Source organism: Varroa jacobsoni, unplaced genomic scaffold, assembly GCF_002532875.2.
Source record: "Varroa jacobsoni isolate VJ856 unplaced genomic scaffold, vjacob_1.0 scaffold_44, whole genome shotgun sequence".
In the NCBI taxonomy this organism is placed as follows: Eukaryota; Metazoa; Arthropoda; class Arachnida; order Mesostigmata; family Varroidae; genus Varroa; species Varroa jacobsoni.
In genome coordinates, this window is record NW_019212946.1 from 12,800 (window position 1) to 38,590 (window position 25,791).

Genomic DNA, 25,791 nt, shown 5'->3' on the forward strand with positions numbered 1-25,791 from the left:
AGGAAATCGGTGATGTTTCTTGTCCGATTTTATGTTACTTCATTTTGTTCTGTTGGCTGGTGATATTCACTAAGGGCAACGGGTCAAGGGTGTGTCTGCCTGTTGGAGGTATGTCAGTTAGTAATATTATGTAGTCCCATCTCTATCTATTATCACGTTACCAGGGTAAGCACAAATGTCACTCTTAATACTTTTGCTAAGAACCAAGATTTAGCCAATCATATAGATCGCAAGATTTCAAATGATAGACGACGATTGCTTAAATAATTCAAAACAGTACCTGTTATTGCTGTTCTTGTTGTTAAGAACAAACTTGACTGTTGTAAGAGTGACAAAAACAATACAAACCCTCCTCATCTGCCATTTTGGGCATTAGCTCTCAGTGAGCAAAAATGATACGACCAGATAAACAATTTGCATAATCATGTTTGATTCACACCGTTAATCGCAACTCACAGAGGATGGTAGCTTTGGCAACATTATCAACATATTATGACACGACACTCTGCGCTGTACTTAGATGTGCTATATATAAATATAGGGTTTATCAAATGAATAGGAAATCACACATTACACCCTATTTCTAATGGATGCTTTTATACTTAACAGCATTGTTGACAATTTGAGATCCTATTTCTTTGCTTTTATAATGTTCGCTTTGTTGGGGAACGCCGATGTTTGCGCTATAGCAGAAGAGCTTTATATTTCGATCGTCATTGATAATGTGGCATATCATCGTGAACGACATTTTCTACTGTGACGAATGTATCTACAATTTTTGAGACCGTAGAGAAAAATTTTATCAGAAATACATTTAGCAAATATTCCGGATTTAACTTCTTATAACTTTAAGAATTTATATATATATATATATTTGTCCAGTTAACAAGCAAACTCTGAAAAAGCCACATCAATGATGCCTATCTATATTCAGCCTTGGGAAAACTATCCGACTATCCCGTCGGCCTTTGACTCTTTAGTGAAAGGACAGGAGTTGTTTCCACTTCGAGGAATACGCTGAGGATGTTCTCGGAGAAGGTGTATTCGATTGCGGGTGCCTTTTGTAATTCCATGCCATTTTATTTGAAGATTCGCAACGTATTTGTCTGGTATTTTCCGACATATAATAAATCTATTTGAAGCGACTGATGCGCTATTGTGAACAGAAATTATTTCGAAAATTTTTTTGTCTCCGAGCGCAAAAAAACTATTTACAGTGTAAATTGAAGGTTGACCTAGCTACTCAGCGATACTTTATTATTTCCCAAGAAAAGTTGACCTACCTAAAAGCTCTGTCTAAAAAAGTAAGCCTTCTTAATCACTCACAAATATTTTGAAATTCTATGTACTGTTTGGTATTGTTTGTTTCACAAGCACAAACCTTGCTCTGGTTTAAAGTGGCAGCTAAATATCGCAGAAAGATCGAAGTCTGTTCCGGCAACATGGATAAAATGAACTTCCTTTATATACAAGACTGAAACTTTTTTAAAGTCTTAGTACGAGGAGAACCACTCTTCCGGCAGCATTTTCTTCGACTATAGTAAATGTCAAGAAGTGAAAAATCAAAAATGTCATCAAATCAACCGTGGAAAAAATAGACTTTTATACCGAAACGCTTTGCGTATTCGTACTAGTGTATGGAAATGTTTGGTCACAGTTCATGTGTGTGGTTTGTGGACGTTTTCACTCTAGGTATCAGGCATAATCGAATTAGATTATCACATATAGTGAGCCTGGGAAAAGCGCTGTCTGGTTTCGGGACCAAAGAAGTAAGCCCAAGATAGCATTTCACAGAACGAGTCAAAAGTCCTCGGACAGTTGAACAAACTTCAATAGATGTCCAATGAAGACTCACTAACTGCCAAGAGACTTTTGGCCCACCTTGTGTATTTAATATTGCTATAATTGATTGTATCATAATCTTCTACTATAGAACTGCGAGTAGATCTTGAACAGAGCCGATTTGCAACTGCCGGAGTAACTCACCAAGCTTCCAACTCTGCATGACGTAAATATATACGCTAGGGATTTAGTAAATCGTCTGGGTTAATCGTTTTCCTAAAGCTTTTGCTAATATTTATACGAAGAGTTATGTGGAAATCTTTTAAAATAAAAAACTAAAGATTATTGAATCTTCTATTAAACTGGCATCTTTTTACTAATGTACCATGTGTGCATCATAAACATTTGGATCTCGCTCTGTCACTAAAAATGAAGACTGATTATCTCGTGTTGTAACACGATAGTTGACGCTTATATAAAATAAATTTACATAAAACATTCAAGTGAAGCAAAAGTCAACCTGTTCTGGGTTTGCTCGTAACTTGAAGCAGTGTTTTTGGCCAATAGAACACTTTGCTTCAGGGTACTATGTGTTTACGTTATTCTTATTGATTGACGAATTGCATTACATTAGCTAGCGAGTAACCTACGTAGAGTGGATGAACGCTACGTTATGCATGTAAACTTCGAAGAGAGGGACGTCGACAAAACCAAAAAAGAGCAGTTACTCGAGCTAGAGTCATCTGACCTCGTGGGTTCTACCACAAGATCATACTATACACTTCCTTAGACGCCAGTAAATACTTAGCATGCTCATCTAAATACGAAGATACTAAGAATTAATTAAACCATCCCGGGATTTAAAATATAACATCGAAAATAATATTATTCTCAGAGTGTTTACGATTTTTCGTATATTCGATCGATAATGAAATTATAGATGAGCCGGTACGTACTCACCCTTCATTTGATAATTAATTACCACATTACAACCTTGGTTAATGTGTTTAAATTTAAATGTCAAGGTCGGATATATTTGTTAAAACTTCACTCATTTTCTCATTTACTCTAGTCCAAAAGTAAAAAAAAATACTATGAATCTTTTTTTTTTTTTTATAACTTAAGGTAGATGTAGAACTCAGCCATGAAAAACCTCCAATGGCCGTGTCCGCTTTAGGTGCTAACTTCACTTTTTTTTGTCGTTTTATAGTAATAGTTTTTAGGTACAGCGCTGTTGCATGATGATCTGACAGTCCTAAAACTTCATTATTGTTTGAAAGACAACTAACCTGATAATGTTAAAATTTAGATTAATCCGCTGACGACGTGGGACAGGAGCTCGGATCTGATGTGTAAAGTGGTGCTAGAAAAGGTATAAAACAAAAACTACTTCTTTCTCCGAAAAGTGTGCTTTGATTTTTCTGTGAAGGAAGAAAATTCAAGTTATAGTAATTAGTGCGATTTAGCGTCAGCGAGCGATATAACATCGACAATGGTGTTTTCACATAGAAACGCATGCCTCAGTTAAAAAAAGACCTTGGGCTTTATCGAAGCGTAAACCAGATGCCTGAGTGTCCTGTCAACCCAACTATAGCGGAGCCGATAAGCTGATTTTTTCGATAATAGCACAATAGTTAGATACTATTGTATGTTTGTCAGTGTATCGCATCTCGAGCATTATAAACACGCCAGATCGTCAAAGTGCTTTCAGCGTTTTCAAAAACAATGAGCGTGATAAATACTTGTCTTTCACTAACAGGTGAAAATTCATGACGGCCTTATTTCGTTGCACAATCTAACGCATTATGTTATGGACACTGGACGTATCGGAACAGTTTCAGACCCGACTGCAATTAAATTGTCTCCCGTGCCGCTTCTATGTCTGGCCGTGGCCGCCCGCAGAACACCGGCGAGCGATAAGCGTCAGACCACATGGTCTGAATAACAGGCACGTATGAATAGATGTACCAGATATTGCCCTATGCTAAAAACTATTCTGCGCGAATGCGAACTCCACTTCTGCTCTCGTAATGTTTGTCACACGAGGCAAGAATTTGCCTAAGTTTCTTTAAAGAGAGAGGCGTTCGCTCACCTTAGTGTAGAACCGGCGATGACGAATGTAACACAGATAGGGGCAATGCTTTCTGCCACACTGAAGATCAAACTATGTGGGTTATTATACTCCTACTGTGTGGAAAGTCTTATTCACCATTTTGTAAAACTATAGATGAGTACATTTTTCTGTCATGTAATACTATGATAATAACACGGCAATTTTGAGCAATGTCATCATCTTCGAACATCTGAAACCCTTTTTTCCTAACAGTTGTGTCTGGAACAAACAAGTTTCGTTCTATTAAATCGCGTTTCGACAGCACTACCCTTTAAGTGACAAAGATTGCTAACACGTAAAATACGCGTACACGGTTCCATGTGAGTGGACGAGGCAGACCATCAGTGTTTCATAATATTATTCCATTCGTATTTTTTAAGAAGTGCAATGACCTTAGAAACTGAAAGAAACGTTGACAATTTTTACTAATAATCCTGCGACGCTTCATATTTTTCCTCTTAATAATCCCCATAGTCCTTTGTTACTTCTTTTCAGCTATGGACAGCCTACGCGAGTTTAGCTATTTGCTGGGAAGGGTACGTTTTGATTTCACCATTCTCGTTGCATTGGCCAGATGCCCAAGGACAGACTAAAGAGAAGATTCAAGTTCTGCGTTTCACCGGCATTCGGCCTGGTGAAACGCAGAATTTAACCTCACACAGACATGAAAACATTACGAGCTTACGACAACAAGGTAAACGACGCTAAGATAGGATGAGATTATGGATTGTCTGTTTAGATAATCTCATCTAGTTTATTTTAGAATGCACGCGAGAAGCAGCACTGCTAAATGCTGCAGCCGCCCGCATATAGCTGTTCTCAAATAGACGGTGAAGTAAGGAGCTCCGCAACCGGATGTCGATAGTAGTTGAAAGCTATAGTAGTATAGATAGTAGAAGTTCTTGCACAGATCGTGGCAGATGATTTTTTTTGTCTAACGACCTAAGTATTTATTCTTTGTCGCCAAACTCAATATAGAACATTTTCTAAAAAATCATCGCCACATTTCAGACGCTTCCTTCGTGCAGCACTGTTTGCTTATTTCAACAATGCTTTCCATTCTGTACAAGTATATTGTACATTTATTGTGCGATGAAGAAAAAGAATAGTTCAAAAATTCTCTCAAACAGAGATACGAGTTAGATGAAAAGATGGCAAATACATTATCGCTTACCTCGACTTTGCTTTATAACTGAAATCCCTTTAATCGATAAAGAAGACAGCGAAAAGTATTCTCTATTGGAAAAAAAAGAAACAAAATGCGACTCTGCATCAATAATAGGATTAGTACACACTTACGTAACGCATTGTTGGCTTTGTATCCAAATAGCCTTTATCCAGAACCGTTCATCCCAAATATTAAAGACCTGCAGTTTATTACAAGGCTTGCTAACGCTCGACAAAGTTACCTACCCGTTGTTGACAAGGTGAAACTCACGTTCCACGCTGATGCACTCAATGCCTGACGGTAATGAGATTTTGAAGGCAATCAATAACTTTGTTCAAGAGGAAACCAACGATTTTCTTCCCCAGATTTTGCGAGAGCCTCTTCATCAAGATACAGTGATGATTCTCGTCGATGCACAATATTTCAAGGGCGGCTGGACAAAACAGCTGACGGTGAAAGGTTTGGCGCTTCCCTCCAACGAAGCTTGCGAAAGCCTTGAAAAGGAACACGCTAAATGGCTGATGGTTGAATAACGGTAATTGAAGAAGTTTTGCCACCGTTTCGGGCTAACGTATATTTTTGTTGTCATCTTCGTCGTCGCTGTTGCTTTGAGACAGTCATAACATAAAGCGTACTGGCTTTATAACATCCATTCATAAACCATTGAACCAAACCAGAGTGATAGGCGTTAATTTCTTCATAAGTCTCACCCTCCGATAATACAGCAAAGGTAAAAGCTAACAAATAAAAAAACTAGCCAGCCAGCCCGAATATTAGTTATGCGGTCTTTAGTTACTCGTATGTTGAAAGTAATAAGTTGTCAGATATCATAAGCGCTTTTCCGTTCTAAAGTCTGCATCTTCAGATGCCAAGTTCCATGTCTTCAATGCGCCTGCACAAATGTTTATAACAAAGATGTTTTGCCAAACGCCAATGTGCAAAGAAGACAATATGTATTCATTCGAAAATAATTAAATCAACGCGCTATATTCCTATAAATCAAGCGTACTGCTACAGAAAAAGCAAGCATCCGTGGATAATGTTGGCTTTCGAGTGTGGGGTGTACTAAGCCAAGATGGTATAGGTTCTACTTGCCGATAGTGAACAGTGTAAAACCCTTTAAACAACGAAAAAAGAAATTGTCTAGAACGGTGTCCTGCTTAGCTAACTTCTCATCTACTTTTCGGCAAATTGTGATCGGTAGGTCTCATGTCACGGGTAAACTGTACTCACTTGCTTCCTGACGTCTACTTGGAAATATGGCTATTTGCTAATATCAACAAAACGATATAAATACAACGGATTAAAAATGATACAGGATCGAGTCGGAACCACAAGAAACCATATGTTAGCGGTGCTGACTAAATCCAACAACTATCAGAGTCGACCGATACAAGCAACATTTTTTTTTAATTTATCGCAAGATGATAATTCATATATATTGCTTTTCTATAATGTAGGTACATGCTTTATTTGTAACCACAACGGCCTCGGTCAGGACTCTCCTTGCCGTTTCTAAGTCAACTACGGTATCTGCTCATTTTTAGCTATAATAATAGCTTTCCAAAGAGGAAGCTGAGCTATCCTTTTCCCCTTTAAGGCTAACTAACTCCAGCAAATTATAGAGTGTAACTATGTGCAAAAAAGTTCGAGTCGGTGACCCGTAGCTAGGACTAGATAGCCTCCAATACGAAGCAAAGGTAGATATATGAATAAACAAGTCAATAGGCATTAGATCTCGGTCAAATGATAACGGTGCAGACAGCCTAATAGGCTGTTTCAATACCTCTCCGTCGTGATCGTCTCCCGCTAAAGGCAAAAGAAAAGTGACACGATAGAATCACCACTTCCAGAAAAATTTCAAAACTCGCTTTTTTTCATTGAAAATTGTTTCATCCAAACGCAATATATCTAACTCGTGATTCGTATTGTATTTTTTAAGCACTTGTCTATTTTTTTTGGGGTAGTCACAGCTGGCCAAAATATGTGGCGAGCTTGACCAATGCTTTTATAGAATAAATATATAAATTGTGTTGGCGAAGCCAGGCGGCAAGATCGGAAAGGGGGACCTTGATTGACGTCACATATAGCTGAGATCGTGCACGTCATTTTTCGTGCATAAGTTAATATCCTCTGCAACGGGGTAACGAAAATAAAACGGGGATAGGGTAGGTTTTAGGCAACTGCAATGAGCTTGACTTCAAAACTCCTGTTCAGGCCGGCCAGTATACACTTGCTTTCAGCTTGGATTCCACAAAATAAATCTCAGAACGGTTATGCTTAGCGTCCAGTTGTCGTGCACGATGTATGTTGGTATTCGTTGCCACACGGCTCGAGTAGCGGCTGTCGCCCTTTTATATGTCGTAATGGTACGTTACGGTGACGTTGTTCTCCAGATGAAATCTGCCTATTATTAGTCGTTGCGTAAATGATCTTTAGAGTAGAGTCTACATGTTTCCATTTATAGAATAGGAGAATCTATATTCAAATAACCCAAATAGTTTGTGAACTATATAAGGCAGGGCAGATATATTTGGACCTATGTTCTCTCTACCCTCGTACAATGACCTTAACAGCTGTGTACTTGTTATGATTTCTATTGTCGGCGGCGTGCTTGATAAAATCAATAGCTAGCTATGCTATACTACTCGTTCCCTTCGAAACGTGCAGGTAATCGAAATCATACGAACCTCAATCTGACGGAATAATTGTTTCGTGCAGTATAATGTAATAACACACATTAACCCCCAACTATATTCAATTAACAGTACAGATTGATCCGTGTGTTGTCTATGGCAACAGTATACTCAAAGCAAGTTTTGTCTTCGTAAATTCCTTCTGGACTAGACTATACGTGTTTCTACCTGCCTCGAACCCAAACGGCGTGAAATCAACCTTTTTTTTAAATATAATTCTATGACACATGTTCTATGTGTGATTCTTTTTCGCCTAAAAGCTTCCCTGATCATAGCAACTAGTCTCTCCGTTTGAGGTACTAACATGTGCTTCTTTCTGTGATTTTCGGGCCGTCAATTTCGACTTTTGCAAAATCGTTCCCTTAGTAACTGTTGTATTGCTAGAAATGCAATAATCTTCAATGCGTCCTCTAAGGACTGTTTACTATCAGTACTAAACGTTACTTTTGCCACTGAATCAATCAGTCTTAAGTCAAAGAAGATTTGATAGAAAATTCAATATTATTTTGTCCGCTATTGTTGTTACTGTTGATAGTTGTTCGAATCCTTTAATGGCCCAAACAAGTTATTATGTACAGAGTCAATGCAGAGTAAAGTAACAATTATATTACTATATTATTTTTTATAGTAATGGCCTATCTAGATAGGAAACGGTATCTATATGTTCCGAGTAGGAAGTTGCTGATTTGAATTTGCCAACACTCACACATATTAATAAGGCAATATACCTTATCTATTATTATTATTATTTTAGCGGCCATGTTTTACCGTATCATCATGAGAAAGTCGTGTAGTGGCACAAACGATGTTCCGTAGGTGGCACAGTTGTAACAAAGTGACCTACTAAAAAAAAAAATTGTCAGTAAGCTTATGTTAGATTTTTCTATATAAATAAACATTACTTGGGCAAACTCTATATGGTTTCACTTGGGACTAGGTTGTGTTCCTTATTTACATCTATACCGAGAATGCACTTGCTAACAGAAGCCTAAACCTAATGCTAATGTTCTATTGATTTTTTAAAAACCATGCGCGACAAATTGAAGTCTTGTCTGTGGAGACTGTATGTTGTATACGTTAATAATCGTTACTGCTCTGATACCCTTTCAGCTTTTTGTTCCAAATAATAGGCACACGATATAAACAGCGTTGGTGCTTTAACGGAGTTATAACGTATATAGTTCGCCCAGTTCCTGCCGCTTGTTTGCAGGAAAAGCCGTATTTTTTTTACCAATCCGACTAGTTAAGCAAACTAGCAGTCTTACCGCCTGCTTACGAGTAATTGCCTCATTTGCTTCAACGGAGGCCATTCAAGTGCTCAGTTTCAATGTCTTTCAGGATGAACGTCTCAGCAGAGCTATCCTCAAATCATTTGCTTACTTTTGGTTAGATTTATGCCTTTTCGTTTTATGGCCGGATTTGTCGCTGGAATGCTAGCGTAGATTCGGGTGTGAAGTTCTAAACATTCATTAATTCAGTTAAACTCTTACCACGTATCTTCACGTCAATAAGATCTTATGATTCATTCATCAACGTACCTATGTACAAAAACTCACTGCGAATAAGAGTATATTTTTCGAGGTATTTTTGCCGCCCTATTGGTTTCATAATTTCCTAACCAGCTATCATGCCAAAGAATAGTCTGAGCTACAGCTGACAACAGCTGCTGCTTTTCTTTACCGCGGTTGTCTGTTATGTTTTCAGCGCTTCTGGCGAATAGATCGTTGTTTCGATCGTCTGGCTCCTGAATGCTGAGAATTGTCTCTTGGAAAATCACGCGAAATCGTATATCTTTTCTTCTTTTTCAATGAATCATAATCGATATGAATCATAATAAACGACGGACGTATTGTAAAAAAAAAAACGCATCGCTACACGTTTTTTTTACGGATTAAAACTGATTAACGTCACGATAGCGTAGTTGTAATTATATAGGATTGTCTGCTTCCGTGTGACGAAGCTCATACAGACGGCATACCATCGGTATGCTCTACGAAAGAATCCCTCTACTCATTGATGTTAGAAACTAACAGAAATTTTGTGAATACTGAATGATGCGTCAGAGAAGCGTTCTTTAAAGCGTCCCAGTCTCAACCGGTATCCCTTCCAGCCTTCTTGCACTGTCCTGGTGAAGCGAGATCCTATAGATGGCCGAGTAGGCTATACGTCGTTGCAACATCTTCGTAACACACAATAAAAATAAATGCATTATTAGTATATGATGTATATTATAATATTGATGAAAATCTATGGATAAACAAGAGCATACCTCCTGCGTTCTACGCTGAGTAATTTTGTGTTATATACGTCGGCTTTAAATCAGTCTACTTCCTGCTACTCCCGGAGACCCTGGCAGACCATAGCATCAACGTAGACCAGCGAATGAAATACCATGCAATGTTCACGGAGCGTTCGGTTCCGGTCGATCACCTGTAAGGTCGGTCACCGTGCGTGAGCCTGAACGTTGCAATGTTTTCGCCTGTAATTGTTTTATGTTTCATTACAATTAACCTAATATAGTATACTCACTCCGTACTTACTGTTTACGTATTATACTGTGTATACTGGTTGTTGAAAAAGCACTACGCGCTAATGCCGACAGCTTTCGGGACATTTTTACGTCGATACTGAATATAAATACTAGTACGCCTGCTCCCTCCCCATTGAGTATTCGATTCCGTATCTATCCATAAAATTTGATCCGAATATGACTCAGCCATATTGATTAATGCTTTACTACTTTTACGCCTGATTTGACTAATTAAGCGTCACAGTTCAATGTGAAATTGAACGACCCTGTTGCCGACGAAAGAATGCTTTTTGGACAATTTGTTAAGTGACTGAGCCATTATAAAGCCCTTAAAGGTGTTGAATGATAGGCGCATCAAGGCGGCGTATTCTAAAGCAGAGTGTATGGAACTCAATGTTGTGGCGCAAGACGACTCTTCAATAGAAAGAACCGTAGTGGGTATTATTGTGTAGAGCACTCAGTGTCACGCCCATCATTCTGTTTGCTGAACCAGTTACTAAGACGTTGTCGATGTATCGACAAGCGTAATTTTTAAGGTCTGCCGAAAATTACGACATATCCGCCTAAGGTGCCACATCAAGACAAATAATTTATCTTTCAAGCTAGATTGGTACGGTAAAGTACCACATTCTCGTGTTGGACCTACGGTGATCTAGATAGTGGTTGAACCGAGTTTCCTTGCTCGTTACTCACATTTATATAGTTATTTTTTATAGACACTCAGCTTGAATGAACAATGAATTCTTGGCAACCTTGGGACGGGAAAGGGATGTTATCGGTACCTAGATGAATTCTATAGTCCGAGTAATATAACCTTTAAAGACTGTCCCGGTTACTTATCTTTTCCATCACTTTCACTAAAGGAAACCAGAGTGAATCTCATTGTCCGACCTTTCCCGCTTTCCTTTTTAATATACAGTAGCAGTAGAGTCGCTAAACATTCGACTTTAACACTTTCAGATCGATGACAATGAGGTTCCTGGTTACCCTTATACTGCTCACTGTGGTTGGTCGCGGTGCCCGAACCCAGATTACACCGACTGAGAGCGAGAAACAGGTTGTACCAGCCGGAAGAAAGATATGATTCATATTGAATATGTTTATCATCCTTTCCCCTAAATAGATACTAATTTAGTTCTTATACGATAAAAGAAGATTTTTTCCTTCCTGGCTTCGAGTTTTTACTTCGACATATCCGTGTTACCAGCGAAAGCTTCCGCTAACGTTCCGCTCAGCTCATATGACTAGCGTTTTGTGCACAGAACGTTGTTAAATAGAGCAGGTACTTTGGATAAAGCTGGCCTGCGGTCGCAGACTACGGCGACAGTTCGAAAGAAAGCACGCTTCTCTAGATGTCTAACTTGAAAGAAAATACACGCGCGAAGCTCATGATTTCCAAAATGTTATGTTGGTGTTTGAAGATGACAACTGACCCTCTCAGATGATACCGTTCTTAACCTGATACAGTATCAATGATTCGTTATGGTTCGGGTGTTCCTTGTTTGGTTTTTCTTAATTAGCTTACGAGTCTACTAGTTTATTCCCATGTTCCGATATAGCTATGGACTGCCGTGGGCGAGTTCGGCCATTTGCTTCTAAAGGTGACTAGTGAACAAATGAAGCGTCAGGATAACGTGCTTATCTCGCCCTTCTCGGTACACACCGCTTTATCGATGGTTGTGCCGGGAGCCCGAGGACTCACCAAGGAAGAGATGGTTCGCACTCTACATTCCGGCAGAATCGCGCCTGGCGGACTTCAAAATGTATTTTCTCAAATCACTGGACGTAAGCAGAGAAACACCACTACGGCAGGACAAGTTTTTCCAGGTAAGAGCCATAATAGCTTCAATGATGACAATCAGTATATGGACCTGAGCATTATGCGAAAACACAAAGGCTTATCTTAAGTATGCACCTGCAATCAAAAGACACGTTCAGTAATCCACTGGTTAAGTATAATCTAATGGCACACATGTGCAAGCAATCTTATGTATATATGTCGCCGCCTGTTATCACTTAATATTACAAAATGTCTATGCAGGTATAATTATATATACATATAGGTGATTTATAATGTAGGTGTTCTCGATTAATCAAAAAAAAAAAAATAAAACCTTGAATCTTTTGAAGATTTGCAGTTTACCGTGATATTAGCCAACCGCTTGTATGCCCAAAAGAAGTACGCATTCGCGCCAGGATACGTCGACGACCTAAAGTCAACGTTTCACGCTGATGCCGTAAATGTGGATTTTTCCAACGGTGGAGCTGTTCAGAACGAAATCAACGACTTTGTTAGGCAGAAAACTAACAATCTCATTCCAAAAGTCCTGCAACAGCCCCTCAATGAAAATACCGTGATGGTCCTCGTCAACACTCTGTACTTTAAAGGCGATTGGCAGAAGAAGATGTCTAAAAAGAACCTGGCGCTTACGTTCAACAAGGGTTGTGAAGGCCTAGAAAAGCCGCAGGATAAATGGCTAGCTGTTACGAATCGGTGCGTTTGATTGCGTAACTTTTTATTACTAGCGGAATGCGGTAAAAAATTACACCAGGAAATCCAAAACTCTGTCTTTTTTTTAAAAAAAAAAACTAGGGAGCATGTTTATAGAATATCTAACAGCCTGGAAAGAGCCTATATTCACGAGTTACTCCATCTGCTATCAGATAGGAGGTTGGTCGTAATGGATCTGAATAAGAGATGACTAATTTCCAGGATGCCTTACCTCGAGTCGGCGAATTTAGGTGCCAAACTTGTTCAAATACCGTATAAGTCCCGCGAGTTTTCAGCTAGAATGCTCATTGTGATGCCGAGTGACGAGAACAACTGCAACGCAAAAGAATGGCTTGAAAAACTTCAGTGGAGCAGCCTACGAGAGGAAATTAATAAGATGAAGAGTAGGTTTTACCTTGTGAACGTAATATACAACAATTTTTGATTATAGACCTATCAACGGAAATCAAGTTTGCTCGACTATTTTTACTGATCACCGTTAAACTGATTTCAGCCACTAATGTTGCACTCACCATGCCCCCCTTTGAAATGAGATATCGTGCCGAAATACATAACGTGCTCCCAACGATGGGCATGTCCCAGGTGTTTAAGAGGGGTGAGGCTGATTTATCAGGGATGGTAACCGATCCAAAGGAGCGTCTTAACATCGACCAGATCATTCATGAGACAAAGGTATTCACTTCACGATATCTGATTTGTGATGCTGGAAAATTGTACAATATAGCAACATTTAGCAGATCACACGGGAGTAGCATATAACAAAATGTTTCTTCCAGCTCAAACCGTGGTTTATTTTACATTTACGACTCGGCATTGCTTAAAGTCGCACAACAAATGAGTTAACTTCTCATTAAAGGATTTTACATACACGAGGCACCAGTATCCCAGTTTAATTCCAGATCATCCCGTTCTAGCTGTAACTTCATTCACTGTTTATTACGAAAATGCCTTTCTGATAGTATTTTCTAAACACACGATGATGAACAGGACAATTGAGGTCTATCCTTTTTTTTATGACGATGATCAGTACATCCACGATCGTCATCGGTTTGCAAGTTAAATGTAACAAGAGCTAATAAGACATTCGATCACACATCAACAGTTTATACGGCGGACGGAAAAGAACAACGACAGTTTTTCTGTGCTAGTTTCCCTATTACAGCCATGCATATATATATATATATATATATATATATATAGACTGTTTGAAAAGATTGATTCAAGTTAATTCGAGGCCATAGCTTACGACTACATTATATATACGTGTGTGTGTGTCGAAGGTTTCTATCAAACCTTAGGAGCACGTACTGGCAATTGCGGTAAAGTAGCTTCCATTAATGGTCTTTTGCCTTCATTCTACCAGATGATCGTAACGGCGTATGGCACAGAGGCGGCTGCTGTCACTGCGCTCACAATTACTCGTTTATCTATCCGGCCTTCGCTCGATCCAGTCCCGATGACAGTAGACAGGTCCTTTTATGTAGCAATTCTGTACGGCAAGCACAACGTCACTGAAGTTTTACCATTGTTCGTTGGCGTTGTTCATAATGTTTAATTTACCCAGGAGCTAGAAGCTATCTTCAAAAAACGGGTCCGTTAAACCACGTTGTGTAATGGCCTGCTGTAGGCGGCAGCAAGTAATGATTGCAGCGTTCCAAATTCGGTCCTCACCCTAATTTTCCTTCCAACCTTATTAGACAAAGATGGCATACAAATTAAATCGTATCAAGAGCGATACATGGTGTTGATAGGCCTAATTGACTACTCCAGGTGTAGCTGCATCCGGGTGTTAAATAAAGAAGCAACACCCGAGGTGTGGACCACACAGATCCAATGAAATAGCCAATACGGGTTGAAAATCATAGTTCAAATCAAAACAAAATTTTACACCTAAATTATCTTAATACAAGTCTATCAGTGTTGTTGTAACCACGATCCCCTGGCGTCTGTTGACGCATATTTAACCTGCATATCCAGTGTAAACATAATAAATAATTGTTTAAACGCAATAAGGAATTGTTATTATTTGTAACTATCAGACGGCCGGGTCAGGCGCCACTATTTTGAATAACAAACGGCTGCTTGTAGAACACGATTTACACCGACTCTGCGCTACGTTGGGGCGCTATGGCGGGGTAAGTATAGCGGGCCCTAAATCCACAAGTTGGAACCCCCCGGATTCGATTCCCAGATGAGAATTTATGAGTGTTTCATATCATTTGAATTGGTTGCAGTTCAGATCAGCGCGAGTACCATGCTACTTGCTTCCCTTGACGTTTTCGGAATTAGTTTCTACTCTTGCCACGGGCAGTTTGATCCATTGCGGAAGTACTAGCGATAAAAAATTCAGTCTTTCAAAAAAGAGAAAAGTAATCTATTGCAGGGAGAGATAAGCCCGTAAAGCAGACAGGCGCCTATGATGATTGTATGGCCTTATGAGCAAAACAGAGCCTGCTAAGACAATCAAACTTCCCTTAAGGAATTTTCTAATGAACGGAACCTATAAGAACGGTTTCATTAAGTTAACCGTCAAATGGGACAATTATTCAGGGTACTAGTTAGCACTCCTTATGCAAAATAACTAAGCGTATATATTACGGATAAAAACGACGGTCTGCGTATTTTGGGATTTTACCAGGTCGTAAAAGCAGTTCAAGTTGTCCATTCGAATGGAGCTTTGTCAGAAATCTGTTTGTTTTTATGTGCGGATTAAAGAAATAAATATAAGATAAAATAGAATTCTCCCTCTCTTGACAAGTTAATACATATAACTACTTCTTGTGTATTGTCTTTACAGTTATCGTAGGCTGGGGTAATAGAGGGAGAGTACAAGTAAAGGCAACGAACAGTGACCTATGTTTTTGATATATTGATTGTGGTCGTGCTATAGAAGTTCAAAAGTTTAGAACATTTCACAAATGCATTTTTACACACATCTCACAATATCGATATTTATCTCTGAAATATTACGTCTGAAACGCCCATGGATAGAGCTCATCGCAGCACATTTATGTTAGAAACATGTTGAAGCTCTTCTGAACGCACGGTACTTACATAAGGCATCGGCATTTGAGCAAGCAATCATTCGCAGGTCAATACATCAGTTCCGATGGTATTAATTTCGACCTAAAAATAGATTTCGCAATTCCCCGCAAATATTTGCTACTTCTTCTGGATTTGCTTCCATCAGCAGATGATAGCAGTTTCAAAAGAAAACATTTTTCGATGTTCCCTTGGAATATACTGCTTCGATTGGGCTCGTGGGACGGGTCTCAGTGTAGTATCAGCTCTGCGTAGGGGAACAACTAGCTGAGCGAAACACCCTACTACGTTCCTACCGAAGCCGACCATGATAACGTAACCGATAGAAGCTCCGGTTAGCAGACCGTCACAATTAAAAATGTCAACAATTTGTAACTTGACTGCCATTTTAGCGTAGCGCATCCACAAACGACATGACGCTCAACGATGAGAAACTTGGGCTCGCTTCGCATCATCTGTACAATGTAAACAAGCCCGACTGAGCAACTTGTCGAGGGAATAAAAGTTTACTAAGCTAATCTATTTACTGGTAGTAGTCAACTAAGTATAATTAATTAAGCGTACTTAAATGTCAAGCTGAATGGTAACACATGAAAGAATTCTAAGTGACCAATCGAAGGCTTCAAATAGTCCCCGCCCATGTGTCACGCGGCCGCGCTGTTTTGTTCAGCAATCCTCTGCACTTATCGTTGGCCTACACCTGCCCGCTCAACACGCAAAGATACGGTTGACACCGGTGAAGAACACCAAAGGACCAGAAAAACCATCGAGGCTTGCTAAATCCGCGCAATTATCAAATAGAACTTAGGACGGTCAGAACCTTGACAACCTTAGGGTTTAGAGCTTTCGGCTTATGGATGATAAGAGGTCTGACGACTTTACCATACCTTTGGGACTCTACGGAACTTACCGGGCCCAGGAGGATATAATGCTATGTGCAGCAGCAGCATCATCATTGCACGTCCACGCGGGGGTGAACAAGAAAGGTAAATGCTAATACAAATAAAGGGATTGATAAGATCGACTGTATTAGAAAACATGTTGACTAAATTCGCGAGAAATCATTCGAAATCCGCCAAAAGCACCAAAGATACCCGAAGGGAGGAACATGTTTTACCAGCGAGTGCTATATTTCGCAAGGGCGAAAGGCAACGTTGCCTTCGTAGCCGAAGGGGAAATTCGGGTCATTCTTGTCGCCCAGTCAATGCCAAACTAATAAGCTACATAGGTAGATTATCCTAGAAATCTTGGCCATTATAAAGTGCCAGATGTTGTTTTGTGTAATTATTATTTGTAATTATTTCAGTTAGCAGCTAATTGCCGATGCTTTGTATCTGGGCTGCCAGTGATTGTTCCATACCATGATGATACGACATTATTTTGGCACTATTTTCCAGTGTAGCCGTTTCCATTCCGAACTACGGTAAAGCAAACAATGAGTAAAATAGTTGAACCAATTAAGACTTTAGTTTATGTGAGTTTGGCAAATATTTCAACGTTTTCTTAGAATTGCTCTTGAAATGAATGGGAATTTGCAGCTTACGACCAAAATAAACGCAATGTCTGCATAAAGAGTTAACCTACGGTTTCATAGGCCTCTATCTTTTCGTGTATATCAACATATTTTAAGGAACCTATGTAAGAAAGAAGAAAGATACCTAGGTCGAACGGAAACCCAACATTGTCACTTCTCAAAGGATCGACAACAGACGGCTATTACCGTATTTCACGGGTTATTCATCCTCTGCTATGTTTGTGATATGTGTGGTTGTATGATATGTGTGTGTGTGTGTGTGTGTGTGTGTGAAACATAAAGGATAATACTAGTGCAAACAGATACAGTTCATTGCAGTACAGACTTTTAACTTCTTTACAAAGCTACAGTTTTGGCAACGACAACATTTTTCGTAGTAAAGAAAAGTTTCGTATTGTACGAAGTTTGAATCTAAAAAGTTTGAATGACTTGTCGTATCATTTCTGCGCTCCGTTGAATGGTCTAGAAATGTAACCTGTGAACTCAGGTAAGAATTTGGTCGTCATATTATATGACCGTTGTTGGGGGGATAGCTAAGTTACGATATGGGAACTATAAGACCGGATCTAATTGTTGTGGTTTATTTCTATACGGTTATCGTGGCATTTATGCACAGATGTTCTACCCTTAGAACAGAGTATGCGTCGTTATGAAGTCGTGGGCATGCCGTGGTAAAGAGGTAGGAGTATTTTAAAGATGTCCTTTAAAGAGGCACCGTTTAGTGGGCAAAATATTTCAGTAAGTAGGAAAAGTTTTGCCTCAAACGTGATACAAGCAATAGTTTCTCTTTATCTGCATCTTTTGTATAGTAAAATCGTGGTAAATGTAGATGCCTATGGTTGAGTCAAGCCCGTCCCACAAATGCAAGCGTAACATTTGCGGTGTATTTAAAGCGTGCAGGCTGAAACATGATAATATTGGACGCGTATTCGAAATGGCCCAATAAAGAAAGTAACACTTATAATGAAGGTTCTTTAAGTAAATATAAAAATAATTAAAATTTCACAAATAATGTGGATTCTTAGCCAGAGAATGCCCTTCTGAAGCAGTTCTTGGAGACACTTTCCTAGACTAGTTATATTTAGCGATGTCTAACAACTATTCATTACGGATAATCAGTAACAACAATGTTTTCATAATAAAAAAAGAACAAACATGTCGGCGCTATCGCGGCTCTTAAACTTACTTTCAACATATTACCTACATTATTACAGTCGAAAAGCCACAAAGCAGGTTTTATGGCATTACATTTAGACGACTTGTAGCTAATAGATAAAGCAGAACTTACATATTAAGCCATATATGAGTCATAAAAATCGCAGCAACTCTACAATATACTGCAGTGTTTATATGCTCGTCCAACGTAAAAAGCGGCCTAAAAGGCCTTAAGTTGCTGCGCAAAAAATCATTAGAAACCTATTTAGTGTTGGATCAAGTCATGTACGTGCTTATAAATACATTCGAGGTCCCGCTGCTGCGCGCGCATAATATGTTAACGATCTACTTGCATGGCACTTGTCCACTAAGACTGTAGATAATTCCACACTAACAATGTAGATACTTCGAGTGAAGTGACTTTTTTTTATTGATTATAAGCGGTATCTGAAACGGGGAAGCAGTGGCTGGCGGACGGCCTTATTACTGGAAGTCTTACCCTATCATAAGCTTGACAAAAAAAAACTTGATAGAGACAGAAAAAGATCAAGGTCTTTTGGATGTAGGACGATTGGAGGGTACCAGGAAGGAAAAACTACGTTTCGCATCAGATGGTGATACAAGCTAAACGATCACCTCATTTAAATAGTCACTTTTTCCTCCCCACTTGTCTAAGCCTAAGTCTAAATAAGCCATTGTAGGCCAAATCATTACCGCCCTAGCGTATAGCTTTAAACGCGTAGAGAGAAAGATGCGATTATTGTCATGTATATATATGTATGTTTTTTCATCATCTTTTTTAACTGTTGACAACACGTTTCGGCCCTAATCGACTGACTAATGAAACTCTAATGAATAACGTTTGTATTAGAACACACAGAAAAAGCTTTTGGAAGCTGTACATTTGATGTTCCGCCAGTTCAACTGTACTTATTAATGTACAGGATCAATTTGTCATCACAAATTATTATAGAACGTGAGGGTAGGAAAAAGCAAGCGCCTTCACCCTATCATCTATTTTCTATCTTATCTATCTTATCTGCGTATGTAAAGATATCTACGATATCTTTACATACGCACAACTTAAATGCACTTTTCGACAAGTCGGTGGCCACTGCAGTTCTTAGTTCGAAGTTATTTACCTTCGCAGGGCGTCCCTAAAGCTCATTGTCAAGCTCAAAATATTCTTCTCCAGATTTTGTCAACCAATAGCTTAAAGTGTTTCTCATAGTAGAACATTCATCATAAAAGTACGAGGCTTATATGACGAGCTGTAGCTTCAAGATAAACTAAAGATATAAACTACTATATCTTGTTAGTTTCCCTGCTAAAAGTATCTAAAATGAACTGTATCATGTCCTAAAGAGTACAGGTACATCTGTAATGTAACAGCCTGTACGAAAACAAGCTTGACAATTGAATATCGACATATGCCTATATTAAAAAATTTTACATGAGACGACAAAATAGAGGCCACATGATGATCCTGGCTTGTGACCTATAGTATTTTGTAACATAAACACCAAAAAAAAAATAATAATAACATTACAGTTACTGCCAAGCGCGGCAAACTTCTTCAGACAGGTAAGTAAGTCTCATAGATCATTGTAACGGTATCTAAGTCGTCGCGGAATACGCTACGAAAATTAAGAGACATAATTAGGTGCTGGGTGAGTGCGACAACAGAAAAATTAAAAGGAAGTCAACCCAACCATTAAGCTCTATTGTTGCCCCATAAACGCTTTCGTATCAGCGTATTGATGCAGTTCCTGTATGGGCGGTAGCTGTGTTATGTCAGGGCTAAAGCTGCATTGTCCGTAAGCCCCGAGTAAAAATCTAGGCCATACATTTTCACAGCCACAGTGTGGGGCAATAGAGAACTTCTCATATCACTAAACTTTTATATAATTCCGCAGTAACATTTTGGGCTGAGGACTGAAACAACATACATCATGCTAATAAAGAAACATATTTAATTTAAGGAAATATATCGATATTATTTGGTAGTTCCGTTGACGATGATTTATTGGGCTTTTTTCGTATTTGCTACAATTAATACTTGTGAATTGCATTTTTGTACGTGTGGTTCGTCTTTAATTTTTATAATTCCTTTTTAGCGAAACAATAATAACCTAGTAAGACGTTTTTATGTAAAGTTCAATATGCCCAAAGAGAACTTTATTAAATTATTGTTCAATTATTATAATAGACGCCAGTAAAAATTTGCTGGAGACAGACAGTAAGACGCCAGGTGAAGTTTCTCCTATCAGCTATACAAAACGAAAGAGTAAAAGTTTGGCTGTCTCCAACGAAAGAGGTGAACGTTCAATGGCTGGCGCCAATGTAACACGAGTCTGCAGAGCATCAAAAAAAACACCCCGAAAGAATGAAATATGCTTTCTATTCTTGATCGTTTTCCTTCTTTCTACGGCGTGACGTTTAGCCATATCGCGCCGATTAATTGTTGGTCTTCCATCACCGGCTTCGCTGCTATGGTGAATCCCCTTTCCATTTGTCATTTCCTAGTTTTTGAGCTCCCAATTAACGGAAGCGTTTCCAGGTAACAACGAAGAAGCTTCTCGCAACGCTAGCGGTCGCGATGTGTACGCTCTATCAGCGCTGATCATCTCAGGGAGTCTTTAATAACTAATGCGACCTTTCGTAGTTTCTACAACTATACTTGCTGTTATATATCATCGGAGAAAATATAGATATAATTGGATATCAAAGTTAGCAGCAATAACAATAGCAGAAATAGCGACAATGAGCGATAGGGATAGCTACCGTATCAAAATCCACTGAATATAAAGCCCGAGGCTATATATAGAAACAATAACCACATTGTTTTAGTGCGACAAATCTGCAGATGCCCCAGTGATATTCCCTATATTTGTTTGTAAGCGATTAAACAATGGTTGCGTTTATGCTTCTCTTTGATTCGTTGTAGTGGAAAAACAGCAATAGGTAATTTTGGTTAGAACGTCAATTTCCAAGAGACCGATAGTATCAAAAAGGCCACACGGAAAAACTACAATACCACGAAGTTTGAGGCCCTCTCTTTTGGCAAGAATAGCAAACTTGATCCCTTACTAAATGATGATATCATTCCTTGATACTGAGCAAACATATACAGGTACACAGCAGATATAAAATATATACCAGGTCAGGCCGTATGTTTCAAACTACAGTATTGTCGTCAAGTTAATCTATGCTTTAGATAGGATGACATGGTCGAATGGTATGATGTTTGTTTCTGCACTGTTTGAGTGAAACAGTCAATAGAAACTTGCAACGTGAACTTGCACGTCTGCAAAAGAAATAAATAGATTTGTACACCTGTATGTGCCCTGTACGTATACGTGAACAAATATAAGCAGTATGTCAATCGCCAGGATGATGACTTATTCAGACTGTGAGACTTAGAGAAAAGCTTGGAAACATCAGTTATCGAAAAGCCGACGTCCTATATCCTTCCGACCGAAACCCATCTCACATAGATCCTATAATTTTCAATGCATTAACACACACACACACACACACCACATGATACGTATTACTAAGAACAAAGCATTTTTCAAGCTCAACCGAAACTGTTTCCTTCTATTTTTACCATGATAGTCCAGGACAACTAGATTTTCTCATGCCAAATCAAAAGTCGCAGGAAACGTCGCTATGGAAATGAAAACTATTAAAGGGCATTCTTATTATTATTTGAGATAAAAAAAATTCATGACAGAAATTATTGTTTTTTTAATATTTGGCACGTGAATAAGGTTTATAACTGAAAAAAAAGAATTTCAAGTAATTGTTATTATTGGAGTTTGCGAATACAGCCATAGCAAAGGTTTTACTATAAAGACATCTGGAAATGGCGGTGCCGTAATGACAATAAAAAGTAGAAGCCTAACAATACGAAGTATAAGCTTTTTCCGAATCAGAGAATAAAGAAAAATAGACCATTAAATTGTTCAATCTACTGTTGAAGATAGCGTTCTTTCGTTGGTTAATTAGACTTCTTCGCGCGAGATATTGTTTTTCTTTATTTCCGTATTTTCACTTGAAATAACTGCTTGAAAGTAACAAAGAATCGCCCGTGCAATCGCAGCCGTCTCAGAAATGCAGGCTTTGACCTTTGCCACCGGATCCATCCTTCGACTACCGAACTGTCAAAATTTCATTTAGTCACTGTCACTTACGGTTTACCCTAAGATTGGCTAGCCACGTGAAGTCGCCAAAATTTCACCGGCACCTCACTGTGCTAGAAGCATTGAGGCATTATAAACGAAGTCGACGGCTTCGTAAAAAGCAAACCTAACAATAGCATCATTGCAGTAGTAATATCTTAATGATTAGTGTCGATATGTCGCACTTTGACGAAGACAACGCACGTTGCTGTTACTCGATGGAAACAGTGCCAAGCGTGACGCCCGACATGTTACGTTTCGTATAATAACACATAACGCAAAAAAACTGCTTCTATGCGATAGGTAACAGCAGACACTTTCGACACTAACCAATAATAGTTGTTTGTTTGTTTGTTTGTTAGAGCGCGTTAATTGCCTCAAGTAAAAACAGCCGTCTGGCCAAGAGCGCCGGTCAGTGTAATTCTGACCAGAGAAAAGGGCATCGTGTTGTGAGTAGCCACTGGATATTAAAACGATATGTATCCTGTATTTAGTCCATGTAGTTGCTGTCTTTGTAAGGCAAAGAGCTCTACTCATATGACTTTGAGCTTTTTTATCTAGCTATTATATGTTCATTACTTTTTTTTATCTCAATAATCAATAATATCAGTATCAATAATCCCTGCATTTTTTTAGTCCTGAATTTTCTGCTTTCGCAGCCAGTGGGCATCTTTCAAGCCGTATAACCTATGCAAACCTCAGACCAGCGGTTCTTGGGATCACTGATCAGATGCCACCTGTTCGAGCTAACCCGAGGGCAACCGCTGCCTTTGTGACATATCTGCTAGAGTATTTATAAAGAAGAAGGTAGACCTTCTAATTTCTGACTAAATTTTAAGGTTAGTACAGAGTCTAAGTGATGTTAGCACATGATTACCCAAGCGGCACAACGGAATCGATCATATTCTGCCATACGAAAATGTCATTAATAAAAAAAAACAAAAAAAAAATATCGAACCGATCGACCGTTGGAAGGCTTGTTATGTACACATAAAAATATAATCATATAAATGAGTGATAATCGTAGGCGGTTTCGTAAAATGAGCCTATGCTAACACGATTGTCGCCGACCAGTTGTTTTGGCTCCGATCATCTTTCAGGTTGCCTTGCGGGGTGTCAGCCGTATAAGGCCTCAGGTTGATCTACTAGCATGCTTGCATTTATGCCTAGCGAAGCTCAAAGCTACAAACCCAGCAGTGGCCTTGTATGGCTCAAATGGCACCAGTTGCAAGAGATATCCTAAGTCGCCGAGCCAGAAAATTCACCGATCAACGACACGTCAGTAGAGTAGATGTCGGTTCCCAAATATACACGCCATTTAGTGGAAAATGAAATTAGCGTTCAAAATTAGCAAGCGAGCGTGTTGCCATTGCATGAAATGCTGGAAAACGTAAAGATGTCGAGCTCGCTCGCAGCAGTGTTTCCATTCGGGATGGGTTATCGCATCGAGCCGCAGAACATGCTTCTGCTAGCGGGCGAATCCCGACTATTGAAGAACAATACAACACATTTCTCCAAAATGTTATCCGTAAGAAAAGCGACCGATGATAATTTTTAAATAACAATATATTGAAGATTCGTTTTACCTTTATGAAATGAATAATCGGTGTTTGCCGACTAAAAAATTATTGAATTTTTAATATTAAAAGAATAATAATAATTATTATAAAATATTAATACGTAATTTAAAAAAGAACGATTTTTGCTTAACGAGTTTCGAAAACGGCTGCTATTTTCTGTATAAAAAGATCTGGATCACAGTTGCGATAGGTGATAATACAAGTTAATTTTCTGTAGCTTCCAGACAAACCTACATTTTTCCATTCGAGGCTCTGCTATTGCCCAAGCCGCTCAACGGCTTGAGGTTGTCAAGTCGTTGATATTACTGTCACTGATTACGGCCAAGTTTCGCTTGCTGCGCAGTTCGTTAGATACGAAATTGTTCCACACGTTGGTGGGTTAAGTTCTCTAATGTAGATAAGTTAGATTTTCAATAGCTAGTTATAAGAACACAGTGATTTTGCGTTCAAGGATCACATACAAAGATCGTGCTTAGCGTGTATCTATAGCCTAAGGCGCTTTTATGCGCACAAACCAGCATTTGACTACGAAAGGTAGTTTGAAAAGGGCCTTTCCGTCGTTCCTCAGATTCATTCATTCCTCTGTACATAGGTTGTCGTAGAATAGATGTTATGACGTAAAGTCACTGTGAAATTATAGGACAACGGCAGCGGTCCGAATCAACATGACTGTAGCAGCTTGCCGATGTCACAATTTTCAATCCAATTTTGTTTTTCGACGACGAACTACTGTTAAACTACTGGTAAATCCACAGTTACACAGCGATTTCTAGAACCTACAGATAAACTTCTCTAACGATGTGTTTGTGTTTCTAGAAAAAGTATGATGGTTTAACATCTCCTTTATGAAACGCCGCACTGAGGACATAAACTTCGGCCGAAAATGTATGTCTACCTGTCATAGGCACATGTCCTGCGTCGTGAGTAAGCTAGCGATCATTTTTCCAGTTAATTATACGCTAAAAGTGAAAAAATGTTGTCAAATAAAAATTTAAGACGACACACTGCTCTGTTCTCAATAGCTATTTTTTTCTCCTTTCGATAGTGTTATCCTGATTTTTGATACGACGTGCACGTAAGACCTTTGTGAATAGCGTAACGTAACGCTTTAACGCTCGCCCACATTGAATTTCTTCACTGATGCTCGGGCTGAAATGGAAGAATCATTGGAAATGCACCTTCGGATCGTAACGATTAAGTTTGGGGTCCGTAATATTTTTTTTGGGTGTTGCGGATCATCCATTGTGCTGTGCTAGAACCAACCTCTGCAGCGGCAAATTAGTTTGTGATGCAAATATACTGTCGATGACTGTGGAGTATAATGTATAATCGCGGTGGGGTTTCTCCAGCGCGTAGAGATTGGGTAACAGTTAATCGTCGCTTAAATGTCATTAGATTATTTTATATAAAGAACTGGCCTTTGTTCAGCACCTGAAAGAGCTTACCTTTTGCAATAAATAGCCCGTCGAAACTTTACCCATTTTTGGTGCCATAC

At 39.0% G+C, this 25,791-nt stretch overlaps 2 protein-coding genes and 1 long non-coding RNA gene across 17 annotated transcripts in view; all 3 read left to right on the forward strand.

Moving 5' to 3' along the window:
• Positions 1–9,937, forward strand: part of LOC111260524 (uncharacterized) — a 16,199-nt gene extending 6,262 nt beyond the window's left edge. For 2 of the 11 annotated variants that reach the window (XM_086968369.1, XM_086968376.1), the window contains exons 2-5: positions 3,092–3,154; positions 3,618–3,730; positions 4,391–4,589; positions 5,429–5,566. In XM_086968369.1, the coding sequence (XP_086824495.1) occupies positions 3,092–3,154; positions 3,618–3,730; positions 4,391–4,415 (201 nt within the window). In that variant the 3' untranslated portion in view covers positions 4,416–4,589; positions 5,429–5,566. Of the gene's footprint in view, positions 1–3,091; positions 3,155–3,541; positions 3,731–4,390; positions 4,590–5,428; positions 5,840–6,267 lie in introns of those variants that run through there. The other 9 variants (XM_086968351.1, XM_086968355.1, XM_086968358.1 and 6 more) reach the window with 9 other exon arrangements.
• Positions 9,938–11,217: 1,280 nt separating this feature from the next.
• Positions 11,218–14,813, forward strand: LOC111260505 (leukocyte elastase inhibitor). Of its 2 annotated transcripts, none has more exons than XM_022833327.2 (6): positions 11,218–11,346; positions 11,849–12,116; positions 12,420–12,783; positions 13,003–13,184; positions 13,295–13,473; positions 14,165–14,813. In XM_022833327.2, exons 1-6 carry the CDS (start codon positions 11,254–11,256, stop codon positions 14,354–14,356), a joined length of 1,278 nt encoding a protein of 425 aa, XP_022689062.1. In that variant the 5' UTR covers positions 11,218–11,253; the 3' UTR covers positions 14,357–14,813. The 2 variants fall into 2 exon arrangements, with proteins under 2 accessions (XP_022689062.1, XP_022689069.1); XM_022833334.2 differs by having other exon boundaries at positions 11,255–11,346; positions 11,810–12,116.
• An 8,262-nt stretch (positions 14,814–23,075) lies between these two features.
• On the forward strand, positions 23,076–25,265 carry LOC111260538 (uncharacterized). Of its 4 annotated transcripts, none has more exons than XR_015311106.1 (4): positions 23,076–23,165; positions 23,376–24,244; positions 24,514–24,670; positions 25,113–25,265. It is a non-coding gene; the product is annotated as an uncharacterized LOC111260538 (long non-coding RNA). The 4 variants fall into 4 exon arrangements; XR_015311105.1 differs by having other exon boundaries at positions 23,376–23,555; positions 23,791–24,244; positions 24,514–25,265; XR_002680397.2 differs by having other exon boundaries at positions 23,376–23,555; positions 23,817–24,244; positions 24,514–25,265.
• The last annotated feature ends 526 nt before the right edge of the window (positions 25,266–25,791 follow it).